The sequence below is a fragment of the Fundulus heteroclitus genome, unplaced genomic scaffold (assembly GCF_011125445.2).
Source record: "Fundulus heteroclitus isolate FHET01 unplaced genomic scaffold, MU-UCD_Fhet_4.1 scaffold_478, whole genome shotgun sequence".
NCBI classification, from domain to species: Eukaryota; Metazoa; Chordata; class Actinopteri; order Cyprinodontiformes; family Fundulidae; genus Fundulus; species Fundulus heteroclitus.
Window position 1 is genome coordinate 55,090 of NW_023396899.1, and position 16,080 is coordinate 71,169.

Consider the following 16,080-nt stretch of genomic DNA (forward strand, 5'->3'; position numbering starts at 1 on the left):
TCATGCCGACATCCAAAAACCTGATATGTGGAGTGCAACAGGGTTGAGTTTCCTTTTGTAAATATTTGCTCTAGGTTTAAAAATGTCTTTTTTTTACCATATTATTATGGATGTTCTTTAGCTTTGTTGTTCATTCATATCCATTTAATACATAAGCTGTCATTATTGCTGAAAAGCCTAACCAGCATCAAACAGTGGTGACGTGACAACCACCTACAGCACCTTCATTGTGAGACACTCCTGAGTGAGAGTTCTCTATTGCTGCTAGTTAATTTCTGCTCAAACATTTTCTTAAAACAGTATCATATAATACATAATTGTATTGTTGCAAATAAGGTAAAAAAAATAATTTTAATACCTTATTTTTTAGATCAAAAACTGACCAGATGAGGGTTTTTTGTTTAAAATGGAAAGTAGATTCAGAGAAGATGCCAGTCCGCTTCTTCCTTCACCAACATTATTAACGCTTCTTTCCAGGTTAGTAATGTGTGAAGCTTGGAAACATCGTTCCTCCTAAACTGTAAGTGACGTTGTTACGTTTTAATGTGTAAGACCGAGTTTCAGAGTAGTTTCTTTCATAAACGTGGATGGCATCAGCGGCCATTTAACGTGTGCATTGATAATGTTTCTGCAAACTGCCTCTTTACTCCCTGCCCTGACTCCAAATATTAGGACGGTATCCTGACATGTTATAATGGGGTAGCAGTGTTAAAAGAAAGAAGGAAAAAGTCTCCATCTTTGTGCTACTTTAACTGGGCTACTCTTTAAAAAAGCAGCTATTTGTTTTGATTAATAACTATATAAATAAAGTTTACTTACAATGGAAGATGTAAAAAGTAGCATGTCACACCAATAAGACAGTTTATATTTAGAACAACAGTTAGCTCGATGGTGTCCAAAAGGATGGCGACTCGGTGAAAAACATAATCTCTTTGCAGGGTTATTCCAAATTATAGGGATCCTATGTGACAGACGGACAATAAACTCTATTATTCATGTTACAACCGAATATATGGGAGCTACCAAGGTGGTCTGACAAAAATGGGCAATATTTATGTTGTGGTAAATTATTTATAGAGGCTGAACAAGAGCTCAGTGATATCTGTTGATGTTAAAAATAATTGGACAGCAAGCACAAACGGGTTAAAGTTTGGATTTCTCCAGTTTCTGGTAGGATCGGTCCCGACCTCTGACTGAAAACCTGGAACCACAGAAATCTAATATTTTTCTGATGAGTGAACACACCTTAGTAGGTGCTACCAGGTCCAGCTGACAACAACGCTCTTCAAAGCAGAAGCTGTTGCTGTGGGAAAAAGACTCAACGGCAGCTGTTCTCAGCATCAATAACATGTTTAGAATGAAGTCAGAGGCAGCACAGCGATGTAAGAAAATAGATTTAAGGGAATATCTATTTTCCTCAAAGGTTTGTAGTTTCACTCTCTCTCATTCTCCTGCTGTGTGCAGGAGAATGAGAGAGAGTGAAACTCTGGGCAGATAACAGGAAGGCTAACTGTGTTACACCAAAGTTAAACTATTTTATCATTTTGAGTGCTCGACGTCTGGAACATGCTGGATTTGACATCGCTGGCAGTGTTTTTAGAAATCTCAGAGTTAAGCTCAGGACCACATGAAGAAGGCTAACTATGCTAGCAGTGCTAATCACTAGTCCTCTTCATAATTATTTCATCTTCATGTTATTACAGCTACATTTTGTTATACAGCAGCAGCTCTCACACTGGGGCCTGGTGTAGCGTCAGCCGCTAATATAAATAATTGGATCGTTCATAGCGGTGAGAAAGGGAAGATATGCAGCAAATGGAACAAGAAAAGGAGTCAAACCCAGACCAGTTGCATCAAGGAACACAGCCTCTGCAGGCGGTGCGCCGGCTCCACCAGCTGGACCACCAAGCACCCCCAAAAAATATGTTAATATACATAGAGTGGAGCTCACCCTGAGAAGTTTAGCCCAAAGTTTTGACTGCTGGTGTATGAGGTAACACAGTTCTTTGTTGTAGCTTTCAGGTCAACAGAGCTACACAAAGCAACAGATCACCAATACTATTTTATATTTCTAACTATGGGCTATGAAACATTTAATGTTCTGGGCAGATTAACATCTAACACGTTTTAGGGGAGATTTGCCTTTAGCCACTTCTACTTTAGATTATTTTAAGCCACCATGCTGCTAAAACACTGAGCTGTATAATTGCATTTACAGCTCAATGTGGAGAGTGGATGTCTTGACAGCAAGTTATTTAATTGATATAAATGTGAAGAATAACAAAGCATGTGAATGAGAAGAAATACAAATCCTGCAACATTTAATATACAAGAAGCTTCACGGCGCTTTAAAGCAGGGGGAAATACCCATGAACAATCCTCTCTTTCATTTAAAGCAACATCTACTCACGACAGTTGGTCGCACTCCTCCAGGAAGCAAGGCCCACTTGGGCGTCCTGACAGGCTGTGGCATAAGCCTGCAGAGAGGAGCACAGGGCTGACCAGTTTCCTTCCCTTACGCACATGTTGTACAAGCAGTTCCTGAAGAACGGTGAAGGATTGACCACTGAGTGGCACGCCAGGAAGGAGCTATTCCCCGGGTCGTTGATGTTTCCACACATCCAGGGACTCTGGTAAAGACGCAGGTCTGTGCACATGCGATAGAGGTCGTCACATTCCCCATTGCAGGTGAGGTCGTCTGCAATCGATTTCCACCCCTCTGTGAACTGTTCGGTATTTTCTGCAAGCCGACCGTTGGGCAGGCGCAGGTCGTCCGTGGCGTTGCTGTTAAAGACGCCACATAAGCCACATGTGATGTTGTAGAAGATGGTGGAGAGGGAGATGTTAAGGAATCCCTGGCGGGTGTAATGGACGCGGAGCAGACCTCTGGACTCTACCACAGTGGCATTTCCTGGTGCCTTGTAGATCATCATTGTCTCCATTGGATGGACAAATGGGAGAACAACCGGCTCACCATTCACCTGGGACACAAATAGTGCAAAGGCTACAAAAGCTAGACCTTTACCGACAGAAGAATCAATGAAGAACAAAAGAAAATACCAACCTTTACTGTGTCAAAGTCTGTACCTCCCATCTGTGCCTCGAGGTTAGCTACAGTTACTATCACGGGTCTCTTCCAAGTGGGACCTTTGTTCATGAGCCGCCTGCCAATCTTCACCTCCACCACTGACCCATTAGCCGGTACCGGACCACACAGCTTCAGGAGGTGGTATGAGCTGTCGTCCGGAAACAGGAGGAACGTCCCATCAAAGGTGGATGTCACCGAGTTCTGGGTGACCGAGCACACTCCCTCCCTCCGAGGGTAACAGCCCAGAAAGCCCAGCTCGGCCACACACACTTCGCCGTCCTTACAGGACTCATTGAAACAGGAGACCTCCCCGGCAAACCCGCATGTGCAGCGGAGGGTACAGTCGCCTTCCTCTCCGCCGGGGCCAGCCCAGAACGTGTGATTGAGAGGGTAATAGAGGTTGTTGTGCTCACAGCCACAGTCGTCTTGTTGCACACACCGATTGCCGCTCAGGACGTAGCCGGGTTCGCACTGGCAACCCTCGGTGCAAGGATGAACACAGTACAAGGGAGCGGTGAGGTCCGAGCAGGAAGCTGGACACGCAGTTGTGCACACTTCGTAATGGCTGAACTCCGGACATGACATTGCTGTGAGCAAATGAAATAAAAACACGACATATGAGGTGATTAATGATAACGGGAGTGCATAAACACTTGTGAAAAACAAATGCACGCTGCATCTCACCACAGAAGGTGCGAGTTCTCCAGGGTCGTATTGTGACACCAAGGGCCTGACAGGCTAAGGCGTAGGCCTGAATGGCGTGGCACAGTGTGGTGATGTTATCCCTGTTGCTGCACATATCATACACACAACTATACACAAAGGCAGTGGGGTCCACTACGGCTCTGCAGTCTCGAAAGGGTCCATCGGTTTTGTTGATTAGCCCACAGTAGTCTGCGCGAAAGTACATGGTTTCTGTAAGAGGGTCACAGACGCTGCAGTTCTGAGCACAACCGTCTGTGCACCTCCAGTCTGTGTCCTCTGCTCTCCAGCTGCCTCCCAGCTCCACCACGCTTTCTGCAAGAGAGCCATCAGGAAGCACGGGATCGTCTGCAGGGTCGTCGTTATAGTTCCCACAAAGACCACAGGTGTTGTTGAAGTAGGAGCTTGGTAATGAGATGGAGGCGTAGTGCTGGCCGTCATAGGTTACCAGGAGTCCAAAGTCTGTCTCTAAAGCTACAGCAACTCCGGACTGGTACACCTTTACTGCACCGAGCTCCAGTTGGACTGGTAATGTCTTCATCAAGCCGTCCACCTAAAGTGAGAAACAAGGTTTAACTAGGAGAAGATAGAAATGACAGGCCAAAACTCTGACGCTCCGTAAATCATTTTCTACCTATAAAGACAAACATAAACAGTGCTGTGAAAAAAAAAATCAACCTATTCCTGATGTCTAATGATTTTGCTTTTTGTCATACTTAAATGTTTTCAGAAAAAGGCAACCCAAACATAAACTGTCTGGGTGCCAGGTATAACACTCTCTGTTGTGTTCATTATTAACCTTCTATAGAAACCGTTTGGCGAAAGTAGAGACGTTCAGCAGAACTTCCCCAGCTGATTGGGCAAAGCGACACCTAGTGCCCGCCTACTAAAGGTTGGTTTTAGCCGATCACGCTATTATATCCTGCATCCTGAGAACCCACAACAAGGTAAGCCAGACAAGAGACTTCTTGCTGTTTTTCTTTAAAGATGAAATCGATGAAATCGTGAATTCCACATAGCTGCTGCTATCATAAAACAGATGTGATAGCAGCAGCTACGCATGCGTCCTCCTGCACCGCCAGGTTTATTTTGGTTCTGCTGTGTGCTCGTCAGCTCTTGCTGTCATCACAGCTGGTATGTCCCGCATTAAACCACAATACTGCAACGTGATTGGCCCGAACTGTTTTTGGTTCGGACACAAACGATTGAAGCTGAAACGATATAAGAGGGATTCTGGTGGGTCTGTGAACGCACAAATGCCATGAAAATTCGTCTTCCGGCAAGGTTAATCCAAATAACCAAAGGTATTTAACCATGTGTAAAAGTAATCAACCCTAAAGTGAAATCGTCATCAACCATTTTTTTGGAAAACTTGGGTTTAGTTTTCCTTGCCACACCCCAGGCCTGACAACTGCCATACCTGTAAAACCAAGAAGTCTCTTAAAAAGAACCTGTCTGACACCAAGAACTACACGAGTATATCAGTCACTTAACTCTAGCAGTCTGACCAGCATTATAAAACAATTTCTAAGGCTTTCTGCTTTGGGATGAAACCATTTTGATTTTGATGTGGTCTAGTTGAAGTGTTGACTTAATGTTAACTGAGATGCTCTGATATGACCTTAAATAGAGGTTATATTGATGCTTGAAAAGGCTCCGATGAGGCTGAATAGAAAACAATCCTGCAGATATATTATACTCACCATTAATATGTAAACTGCATTTTGTACTTACTGAGGTGATCTTTGAAACATTTAAATTGTGAAAAAAATACAGAATAAATCTGCAAGGGATCAAAAACCTTCCCAATGAGCTGGATTCTTACCTGGACGCTTCCCAAACTGCCTTTAGGTATCATGACTCTGTGACCGTAGACCTCCACGGTCACATCTCTCAACCAGGACACCGTGGCGACCCCGCGGTTCTCGTTTTTGGCCTCCACACTAAAGAAGGGCAGTCCCACCATCTCCCAGCAGGGCCGGGCCAGCAGGTAGGAGCAGGTGCCTTGGAAGTGATAGAGGAAGCCATCGAAGGTGTGATAGTGCGGGTCTCCAAATACCACGCAGGTGCTGGTGCGTGTGGGCTGGCAGTAGAAGGCCCCCTCCTGCTGCTCGCAGTTCTCAAACTGCCCACATGGAGCCTCCAGGCATTGCACCTCGTTGTTTATATCAAGGCATCGGCAGCGCTGGGAGCACTGGTCCGACAACCAGAAGATCTCTCCTCGTCTGTAAAACCGTCCTAGAGAAGGTGAGGTGCAAATTAAGGAGAAGTTGAGCAGCTTTAGGTGACGTAGTGATGTTCGGACATAAGCGACAGCGAACAGATTTTTGAAGTTCAAACTTGCCATTGTAGCTGCAGCCGTTGGCAGGATCTATCAGCTCGGTGTCGACGCGGAAAAACCAGCGTCCAGGAATGTTGACGTTGGTTGTCTGTTCAATGTTTACCACATCATTTGACCGGGATCCTGGTAGGTTGAAGAAGTGACCGATGTCTCCGCCATTAAAGCCTGCCTGAAATGTTGGAAAGGTTTAAGCCACGTTGTTGGTGTAACTTCTGCACGAGAAGTGATGTTAGTAGAATACCTGAGCTGTTGTTCCACCGAGTCCCGTCAGAGGATCTCCTCCACTGGCTGTTCCTGTGCTCCACGTAATTTCTCCATAGTTGAACATACTGAAGAACACCACGCCATCTGAGATGAGTACTGTCTGGAAAGTATTCACCTGCCAAGCCAATGAGAAATTGTTTTAAACACGGAAAAAGTGAAACACAACAAAAGTAAAGAAGCCTATAGATGAACGATGCTTGTTATGTTTGGAGTTCTGTTTACAAACCAGCAGAAACGGCTGGAGTTGTATCATCATGTTAATGATACAACACGTCTCACACAACAGGTGTTCACCCATCATGTGTTTTTTTAAATAGAAAATATTTAAATATAACTAAATGAGCCTGTTTAAGTCATCAACTTTAACCCAACTCTAACCTTTTATCTGACAAGACAATTAAGTTCAGATACAGAATTCTGATTCTGAACTTAAAAGTCTTAAAATTTCAAGTCTTTTGAAAAAATTAAAAGACAATGTACACCGAACTACAATACAACTCATATGTAAAAAATTAACAAATTAAAGAGGAAAAGTATTGTAACTTTCTGTACTTCTGTTAGTCTATAAATCCCTGAATTAGCACCTAAATACATCACAGACTTGTTATCACGGCATCAACCCTCCAGACCACTCAGGTCTTCTGGCTCCAGCCTGCTCTGCAGAACCAGAACCAGACATGGAGAAGCAGCATTTAGTTCCTATGCTCCACTGATCTGGAACAAACTCCCACAAAACTGGAAAAGTGCTGAAACCACGAGTTCCTTTAAATCAAGATTAAAAATGTGTTCAGGATTCCCTCTGACACATCATTAGTTCAACTTTGTAGTCCAACTGTTTTCAATATTTGCTTTTATTTTCTATTCTCCCATGTTTTATTTTGTTTCAATGTTTCTACATTTTATTCCCAATTGCTTTTATTGTTTTTATTTTCCTATGTTTTAATCATGTAAAGCACTTTGCATTGTCTTTGTACTGAAATATGCTATTCAGATAAATTTGCCTTGCCTTGAATTTAATCATTAGCATTAACGGCAACACACCAAAAATGGGTTTTCAGCAAAAAATCAGACCTTAATAAAGGTAAAAATTAATCACAGTTACTTATGTGGAATAAAATTACCCACCAATGACTCCTGGTTCAGTGCTTCCACCTTTAGCTATATTTATTTCCTGTACGGAGGCTAGTTTTATGTTCTTGTTTTTTATTCCCACTAGAATTAGCCCTCAGCCAGTTGATCGGTTTTCCTTTTCTTATCCTTTCTTCTGAACCCACAACTGCAGTTGGAGTTTAAGTTTTACTTGAATATGCCTGAACTGTGTTAAAATCATGATTGAATGAACTGTTGTATGTTCTGACTGTAATGTATAGAAATAAACTGTAGTGGTTTAAATTTAATTTAGACCAAATTAGACTTTAGATGTAAATTGGACATGATTCCTTTAAAAGTGCCTTGAAACAACATTTACTGGGAATTGTTACTATAGAAAAAATTTAAATGGTAAATGGACTGAACTTATATAGCGCTTTTCCAGTCATGCTGACCACCCAAAGCGCTGTACACTATAGCCACATTCACCCAGTCGCTCTCACTAACGCGCACACATTTATACACCGAGACGCAGCTCGGTAGGCAACTTGGGGTTAAGTGCCTTGCCCAAGGGCACATCGACATGTGGCAAGGGGAAGCTGGAATCGAACCCACAACCTTCTGGTTGCCAGACGACTACTCAACCCATCAAGCCACAGTCGCTTAATGAACTTTACTGGTAGTGATCTCACATTGAAAATAATATGAAATGTTGCAATGTTGCTGTGTATTTGTGAAAATAGTTGTCACATTTGTAATAAAAAAGGTAGTTCATCCCGAAGAGATTTGATTAACAGTGAAGATGAAATGATGGTACATTGCCATGTTGTAGGTCCTAATGGTATGAATATATGGAAAATATTTTCCAGTTCTCTTCAACATATATTTTACATAATTTTGATGTTTAAATAAATAACCAAATAGTAACTGAATCTACCGGGGTTGTCTGGCTCCCTCCGTAGAAGGTAACCTGGTGCCACGTTGCCAGAAAGACCCACGTGGCTGTAAAGCCGGGCATGTTTTTGAAGTGCTTGCGGACATCTTGAGTTGCCCTTTCCAGTAGTTCAGGATCCGTCGTCTCTCTGTAGTAGACATCTCCACGGATGCCGTTGTGCACATCTGCCCAAAGTGGAGCAATGAAAGATCTGCTGTCGCTCAGAGGGAAACCCTCAGGTGTGAACTGGCTAACCTGGACGCTGAAGGAGATCACACCGTTGTTGTTGACCTGCAAACAGGACAGGACAGACTGGGAATGAACGTCATGTGTGGTGAAACCTGTTTGTTTCGGTGCATTTCAGATGAAAGGCTTACATAGACGGAACGGTAAGGCACGTTGAAGAAAATGAAGGGGATGAGCAAGGGAACTTCAGGGGAACTCCCATCATCCATCTTCGGAGTTTCAAGATCCCTATGACCCGGTCCATATGGATACAAAATATCCTGAGTAATACCTGCAAAGAGGGTAAATCAAATTTACCAAGCCGTATCAGAAAATGTCTGGAGGGAAGAGTTTATTGCAGGGTTTGGGACGTGCCGGTACCTCTGGCCTGTGCAAAAATGCTGAACAGCTGGAGCACAATGACTGGACAGCAACGTCTGACCATTCTGGAAAAAAAAGGAGAGAAGAAACAGCAGGAGATGAGGAGAGAGATTATACCGAAGTCCTGTTACTTAATCTGCGTCGCCTTTCCCTCAAAGCTAATGGAAATGTGGGGAGATGTGAGTCATAGGACAGCTTCTCATAAACAAGAGCATTTAACAAAGCAGAGAGGAGGGGGAACCATCCAACCAGCGCCACGTTACTTCTTTAAGATCAGGCTCCCAGGTCTCCCATGAGGCTTTCTGAAAGGGCCCTATTATGCATCTCAGAACAATGTCTAAGGATCACATTTGCCCACGGTCTCATGTGAGCCCACAGCAGTAGACATGGGGTCCTCTATGTACCCGGGTCCCCGGCAGCTGCTGAGACCGGCCCTCTCTCCTCCCTCGTCTCGGTGCCTGAAGCCGTGAAGCAGCTCAGGACCTCATTACTACCTCTGTTTGGGACTCATCCATGCTTTGTTGGCTAAAGGAACAGGAGTGTGAACACAGGGGCACTAATGGCTTTAAGTGAGAAGGTTCCGGTTGCCAAATACCTCGCGGGTCCATTGGGACTGTTCAGTGTCAGGCTTGGCAAGTTTCCTGCTGGTAAAGCTGAAAACACGGCCACGTTGGCAGATTTTGGTGTCACCATATATGAAGCTTTAAACTTTATTGCTCAATGAACTGCAGTAAAGCTCCTTAAAGTACCGGAATGCACGGCCAGCGATGGACCAGTACGGCAAACATTAAGAGTCATCCTTCCTCACTGGGGAAGTGCGTAAGCTGCTCCGTTTACGTGTTATGGTGTTATTAGTTGTTTTTCACTCGTTCTGATCAGTTCTGCAGGGAACGTTTTAGATAAACGTCTTATTGGACATTGTGCTTTCCAGTATGGCTTTGAAGGAGTACCTATGGTAAAAAAAACACTCTTCCAAGGTGAGGAAATCATTTAAACACTGCTGTTTGGTAAGGAATCTGTAATGCATCAGTTATTTCCTTTAATGCTCACATAGAAACATTCCACTGAAGTAAAAAAAAAGGTTTGGGTAGATCCACTGAACGGGTTCTTCTTTATTGAAGCTTTTTGCTTCTTCTCCAAGAGACTTCTTCAATCTGAGGAACACCATGGACTTTGTGGACCAGGTGAGGAATGCCATCATGCAGATGAATGAAACTTCAGATCACTGTTTACGTGCGTTCTTGACGATGAGGCGGTGGACCTGGTCTGTACAAGATTAAAATCAGACTCCACCCTTAGCAGCAGAACCGCTCTTTCCACAGGGCAACTGTGCCAACTCCTGAAATTGTCCCTGCAGGGACGCCACCAAGCCATTGATTCAGGTATGTTGATGATACCGGGGTTAAGATTAAACCTCAGGAAGTCCAACATTTCCCTCATCACATCAACTCAGTGGGTAAATATATTGAGTTTCCTGGACTGTGACGTCTCAGTGGAGGTAAGTTAGACACTGACATGTACCACAGACCCACCGACACAGACCAGTACTTATGGTGTGACTCCCATCACCCACTAGAACAAAAATCATCAGGACTCTGGATCACAGAGCAGACAACGTCTCCACAAACTCAGGAGCCAGGGAGAAGGTTAAATCACGCATGAGATGAGCCTTAGAGCCGTGTGGTTATCCCAACTGGGCCAACAGGACTCCAGCCATCCATTGGGGGAAAAGGAGGACCCAAGACCCAAACCCAGACCAGAACTCATCTCCTGTGTTGCAGGAGACCCAAAGAAATGGAGACATTAATTTTCTAAACTAGAACTGGTTCACCCCGAAGATCTGTGTCCCGGCACCAACAGAGTAATGTTGTGTCTGCTCTTCAGCGCCAGGAGAACCAGGACTGGTTCCACATCAGCAACATCATCAGGTCAAGATCCTGCGGTTCATCTGCAGGTCATTCTTTCAATGCTGAAGATGTTCTCATCTTGGATAGAAAGGAACGCTGGTTTGAGAGAAACCGCCCGTCGTTAAACTGCGGTGGAGGCATTCGAGTCTAACTGTCTCGCTCTCATGATGCTGTTATTGACTCAGCCCCTGGGAACAACAATCGGCCATCAGACTGCTAAGGAACGGTGGGTAGGCTGATCAACACAGTTAGACTTGTTAAATAGCTGTATGAAGGTACTTCTGATAAGGCTGCGTTTAGCAGAAACTGAGTTTTCTAACCTGGATTGTTGAAATCCCACTGAACCGTGCTGAGACAACACAGATCACTGGACCTCAGGCATGGAAACCTCAGGGATGACGCTCAGTGGGGACACTCACACAGTCATACAATGATGTGCAGGTGATAGCCAACTGGGGGTTTGGTGCCTTGCCCAGGGGCACATCAACATGTGATCAAGAAACCACCGTGGACATAAATGAGGGACGAGTGGAGAATGACACTGAATGCAGGTGGAGGGTAATTAAAAACAAGTTGAACTGAACTGAGATTTAAGAGAACTAAACCCAATAACAGAAAAACATGAACTGATGTGCAAGATTGGGAATCTACATTCAGAACACCGAAAAGCTAATCAAGGTGCAAGCTCCTTAATTTGTTTCTTGATCCATAAATTATCAAGACTGCATCACGTCACAGTATGTTATTTTCACCAGCAGGATGGTTGAAATTGGCCAGATGGCAAAAGTAAAATCTTGTCAGTCACTCAAGTAAGAGCAAAAACATAACCAGTAAGAAGGCTATTCAAGTACTGAGTAACTAATCATAACTACTGATGATTTAATAATTAAAAATGATGTAATCAGCCAAAAATATAAGGTTATGTGCAAATTCTGGTATTTTAAAGACAAAAATAAAAGAAAATATACAATTAATAACAACACAGCTAAATAGTTAACGTATATCCAGTATGTTACAGTGCAAAGTACTTCCAATGACAATATCTAATGTTTACTGAACATTCATCTGACCTCTAAATGGCTCAATGAGCTCAGCAGATAGAAAATAACATTAAAATAACAAAACTACAGAACAAATAAGAAGTCTAACTTTAACATAAACTCCAGGTTTTTGTCTCTGTGATGCATTTTTGGTTAAAACAAGTTTGTTATTTATTCCTGAAGTTACTCACAGCAGGTAGAGGAGCCAGAAATATTACTCTAGTAAGAGTAACGATACTTGAGTAATAATATGACTCAAGTAAAAGTAAAAAGTACAGTGCAGTAAAACTACTCCTAAAAGCACATTTTGCTCAAAAAGTTACTTAAGTAACTGTAACTAGTTACTACCCATCTCTAACTAGAAAAGAGAACTTTTTGCAACATCTACACCCAGAGAAGCTTCCCGATGGAAAATTACATCATCACACAAATCAACAACATGTTGGCCACATGAACTGCTACAAAGTTTTTGTTCTTTGCGCCGTGTTAGTTTTGTGACGGAAAGGCCAGGAAAACAAAGCCAGGACTGGTGACGTTAGCGTCACATGTTATGTCCTGTCCAATATGTTAATCCCTTTATTTTGGGCAGGAAACGCCAAACAGATTTGGATTTGCAGCAGAAGTTTGCTCTAGTCTTAGCAGCGCCCTGACTAGCAGTTAGCTTTAGCCTCTGGGAACAGCTAACAGGCATTTTTACAAAACGGTCAGGTTAGATATTAGCTTCCAGGAAAACCAGCAACAGCCGAAATCTGGAACGCTTTGAAGCAGGAGTTAACAAACACCAAGGCATGCTTCTGGTTGGAGCCTCCCATGTCTCTCTTGTTCTTTATATTTCTTAGCAGAACAACAAGACAAGGAACACCTTTATTGTGTAACAATAGGGAAATTAGGGTGATACAGTGGTTAAAACACATAGTTTTACACTACTTTAGTAATATGATAATAAGAAGGTAATTAACTTATCAGAAAGGCTAAAAAGTAACTATTGCTCAGCAGCAGATTGTTTTAGCATAGTTGGCCAACGTCTATTTTTCCACATTTTAACAGTGAGCAGGCTTGGGCCTTGCTGATTTCTGGGTTTTACTTTAGATTGACCTCATTTTCAGTCTCAGTTCCATATGTTAGTTTGTTTTCGTGCTTATTATGCACGTATAGAGTTTTACTGTCTGTAAAAAAAAACAGGTAACTGCTAAAGCAGCCAAACCAAGAGGGAAAGTATTAATTAAAACAAAGACTTTTGGAAATTGGGAACCATTTTTTTTACCTGAACACCTGAAAACTTAGCAACCAGACCTTTATTCATTAGGCTGAACTCACAGACTTTAACGTCTTTGTACAAATGTATGTTAGTTTGAAAATGTAAAAAGAACGTACAGACCTATATAGACACTGGACATGTATCATGTACCCCTATAGGTGGAACTTATGATACTTTCATCCAATATTATTTGTACCTGTGGTAGAAATGTGTAGAAAAGAAACTAACTTGTCTAACACATATATATATATATATATATATATATATATATATATATATATATATATATATATATATATATATATGAATGTACCAATATGTATAATCACTCTGCAAAAAACAGTTTTACCAAACGTACCAATGGGTCCTGTTTGAATGTCTAATGGAGTTAGGGATGTAAAGTCTGAACTTTGCTGCTTTTCTGTCATTTAAAAATGTAACTTTTGGATTTATTTGGGACTTTGAGCCTATATGCATCTATGTGACGCCGTTATGCCAACTGGCCTCATCCTGAGGGTCTAAGCTCGCCTGAATGCCTCCGTCCTCGCTGGATAACGTGTGATTTCTCCTCAGACTGGTTGTTAAATTGCGCTCAGGTGTGCCAGAGTAAGTGGCCACCGCTGATAGAGATCTGCACTCATGTCATCAGCATCCCATCACGCATCATCAGCAGGAAGATCGCTGCGATCGCCTTGCTTTGACTTGGCTCACCATCTTATCCAACTGGGCTTCATTTTCAAGACACAATAGTTGAAGTTATTGCCAGCATTCGTCCTTTAGCACCAAATCAGCAGATGCCTTCTTCAAACCCTGGAAATGTTTCTTCATCCGATCTTACTCTAAAGGCTCCTGAGATAATTAATTAAAACCACACAGTGAACCACAGTGGACAGTGACAATAAGCATGCAACTCCATATGTTACAGCAAATAAAACCTATTATTTCACTTCCTGACAGCATACGAATAAAAAAAATGAAACATTTGTTAAAAATCAGAGGACCTGGATGAGAACCCACCTGCTATCAGAGCACGGACATCTAGCACAAGTCTAACGTATCAATTCCCACAGCAGCAGAGGCCCATCCAGCTGGGAACCGCAGTGATGGATGGAGGCAGCGGAGGCGATGGGAGGTATGCAGAGCAGCTGGACGTCCTGATGGAGCCGACAGAATCAACACTCCTGCCTCCACAGGGTCACCAGTAAACCCCCCCAGACAATCCAGCAGGTCGTGTTGAGCTTTAATTTCAGGAGTAAGATGCAGAAACACGCGGCGCTTCCTGTAGGAACCGTGAACGGAGCTGAAAGAAGCAGGTGCAAACTTGAGCAGGGCTTGTGTTCAACTTAATCTGAGATCAGCGAGTGGATGGAGATGGGGGGGGGGGGGGGGGGGCAGGAGGGGGGAGGAAAGGGAGAGTCAGAGGGAGGCAGTCTGAGGAGCAGTGGGAGTGGAAACGGAGCGAGGTGTGAGAAGAGGAGCGGGGAGGTCTGGGTTTCTGGGAATGGAGAAATAAAAGAGGAATGAAAGTCTGCAGAAATGTTTTAAATGAGGGAGAAGAGGAATGCTTTTGTACAAAGAGGCTCTTCTCATAAGGAATGAATGCAATCCTGTCAGGATCTGTCAGGTGCCAAACGATGATAAAATGTGTCTGGTGGAGAATTTGGTCGCAAACACTGAGGCTTTTATCACCTTTGGAATGATGACATTTGCACAGAGCCTTTTAAAAGTCCACTCACCATCTCAAACAGCAAAGAAAAGTATTCACACCCCTTTATCCACACCAATGTGTTTTATTGTGATTTTATACGACAGACAGAACAGAAATGAATTCCTACCTGAAGCGTAAGGAAAATCAGAGATGGAGTTCAACATTTTTCACATATCTGAAAAGTTAGGAGTGCTTTCGTAGTCAGCCCCCCCCCCCCCCCCCCCCCCGTGGGTCAGTACCCGGTAGAACCTGCAGGTCTTTATGGGTTTGTCGAGCAGCTTTGAGAAGCTACAGACTCATTCTTCGCTGCTCTGTCAGACTGAACGGGGGGAACATAAGTCTGTTCCAGATTCTCAGTTTGCTGCAGGTTCTGGGTGGAGGTTCTCCTGCTGGAAGGAGAACCTCCACCCTGGTCTCAGCTCTCCTGCAGCCTCTTACAGGGTTTCTTCCAGGATGGTCCTGATTTAGCTCCATCCATCATCCCACCCCCTCTGACCAGCTTCCTGGTTCCTGTTATAGAAAAGCATCCTAACACCATGATGCTGCCACCACCGTGCTTCGTTATGGGGAGGCTGTGTGCAGGATGACACGCTGTGCTACTTTCCTACACACGTTGCTTTTCATGTGGGCCTTAAAACTTCAGTGTTGGCCTCTGCTTCCACATGTCAGCTGTGTCTCCTGCATGCTTCGTGATAAACTGGACCTCTTATGGATTTCTTTCAACAGTGGCTTCCTTTGTGCCACTTCCATACAGGGCAGACTGAGGGAGTCCACCACCTACAGCTGTCCAGTCTATAGATCCTCCCACCTGAGCTGTGGTTCTCTGCAGCTCCTCCAGAGCCACCATGGTCCTCCTGCTTCTCTGATTAAGCTGAAGCACTGGCTGCTAAAACCAGCCGCCACAGGGACAGTTTCTCTCCCCAGGTCGTCTCTCTGAAGGACACCTGACAACCTGAGCAGTCCGCTGCTCTGCTGTGAAACAAAATAAGTATATTTTCTCTGTTCTAAGCTGTCTTTTAAAAGATACTGGGTGTACATAGATATAAATGTGCATTTTTGTTCTTTGTATTTTTCTATTTTCTCTAAAGTTTGCTATTTCGTATTTAATCTCTGCTGAATGTCTGTGCTGTGAGCCTCTGAAAC

The 16,080-nt window shown here is 43.5% G+C and overlaps 1 protein-coding gene across 3 annotated transcripts in view; it reads right to left on the reverse strand.

The window, feature by feature from the left end:
- The window catches only part of tecta (tectorin alpha), a 40,626-nt gene extending 26,045 nt beyond the window's left edge, over positions 1-14,581 (reverse strand). The window contains exons 1-10 of one of the 3 annotated variants that reach the window (XM_012866607.3): positions 14,247-14,580; positions 9,025-9,089; positions 8,796-8,935; positions 8,422-8,709; positions 6,373-6,510; positions 6,135-6,300; positions 5,616-6,028; positions 3,773-4,343; positions 3,065-3,675; positions 2,411-2,981 (exon numbers count right to left, since the gene is read on the reverse strand). In XM_012866607.3, coding sequence (XP_012722061.2) covers positions 2,411-2,981; positions 3,065-3,675; positions 3,773-4,343; positions 5,616-6,028; positions 6,135-6,300; positions 6,373-6,510; positions 8,422-8,709; positions 8,796-8,935; positions 9,025-9,088 — 2,962 coding nt within the window. In that variant the 5' untranslated portion in view covers position 9,089; positions 14,247-14,580. Of the gene's footprint in view, positions 1-2,410; positions 2,982-3,064; positions 3,676-3,772; positions 4,344-5,615; positions 6,029-6,134; positions 6,301-6,372; positions 6,511-8,421; positions 8,710-8,795; positions 8,936-9,024; positions 9,090-14,246 lie in introns of those variants that run through there. The other 2 variants (XM_036132150.1, XM_036132149.1) reach the window with 2 other exon arrangements.
- Between the last annotated feature and the right edge of the window lie 1,499 nt (positions 14,582-16,080).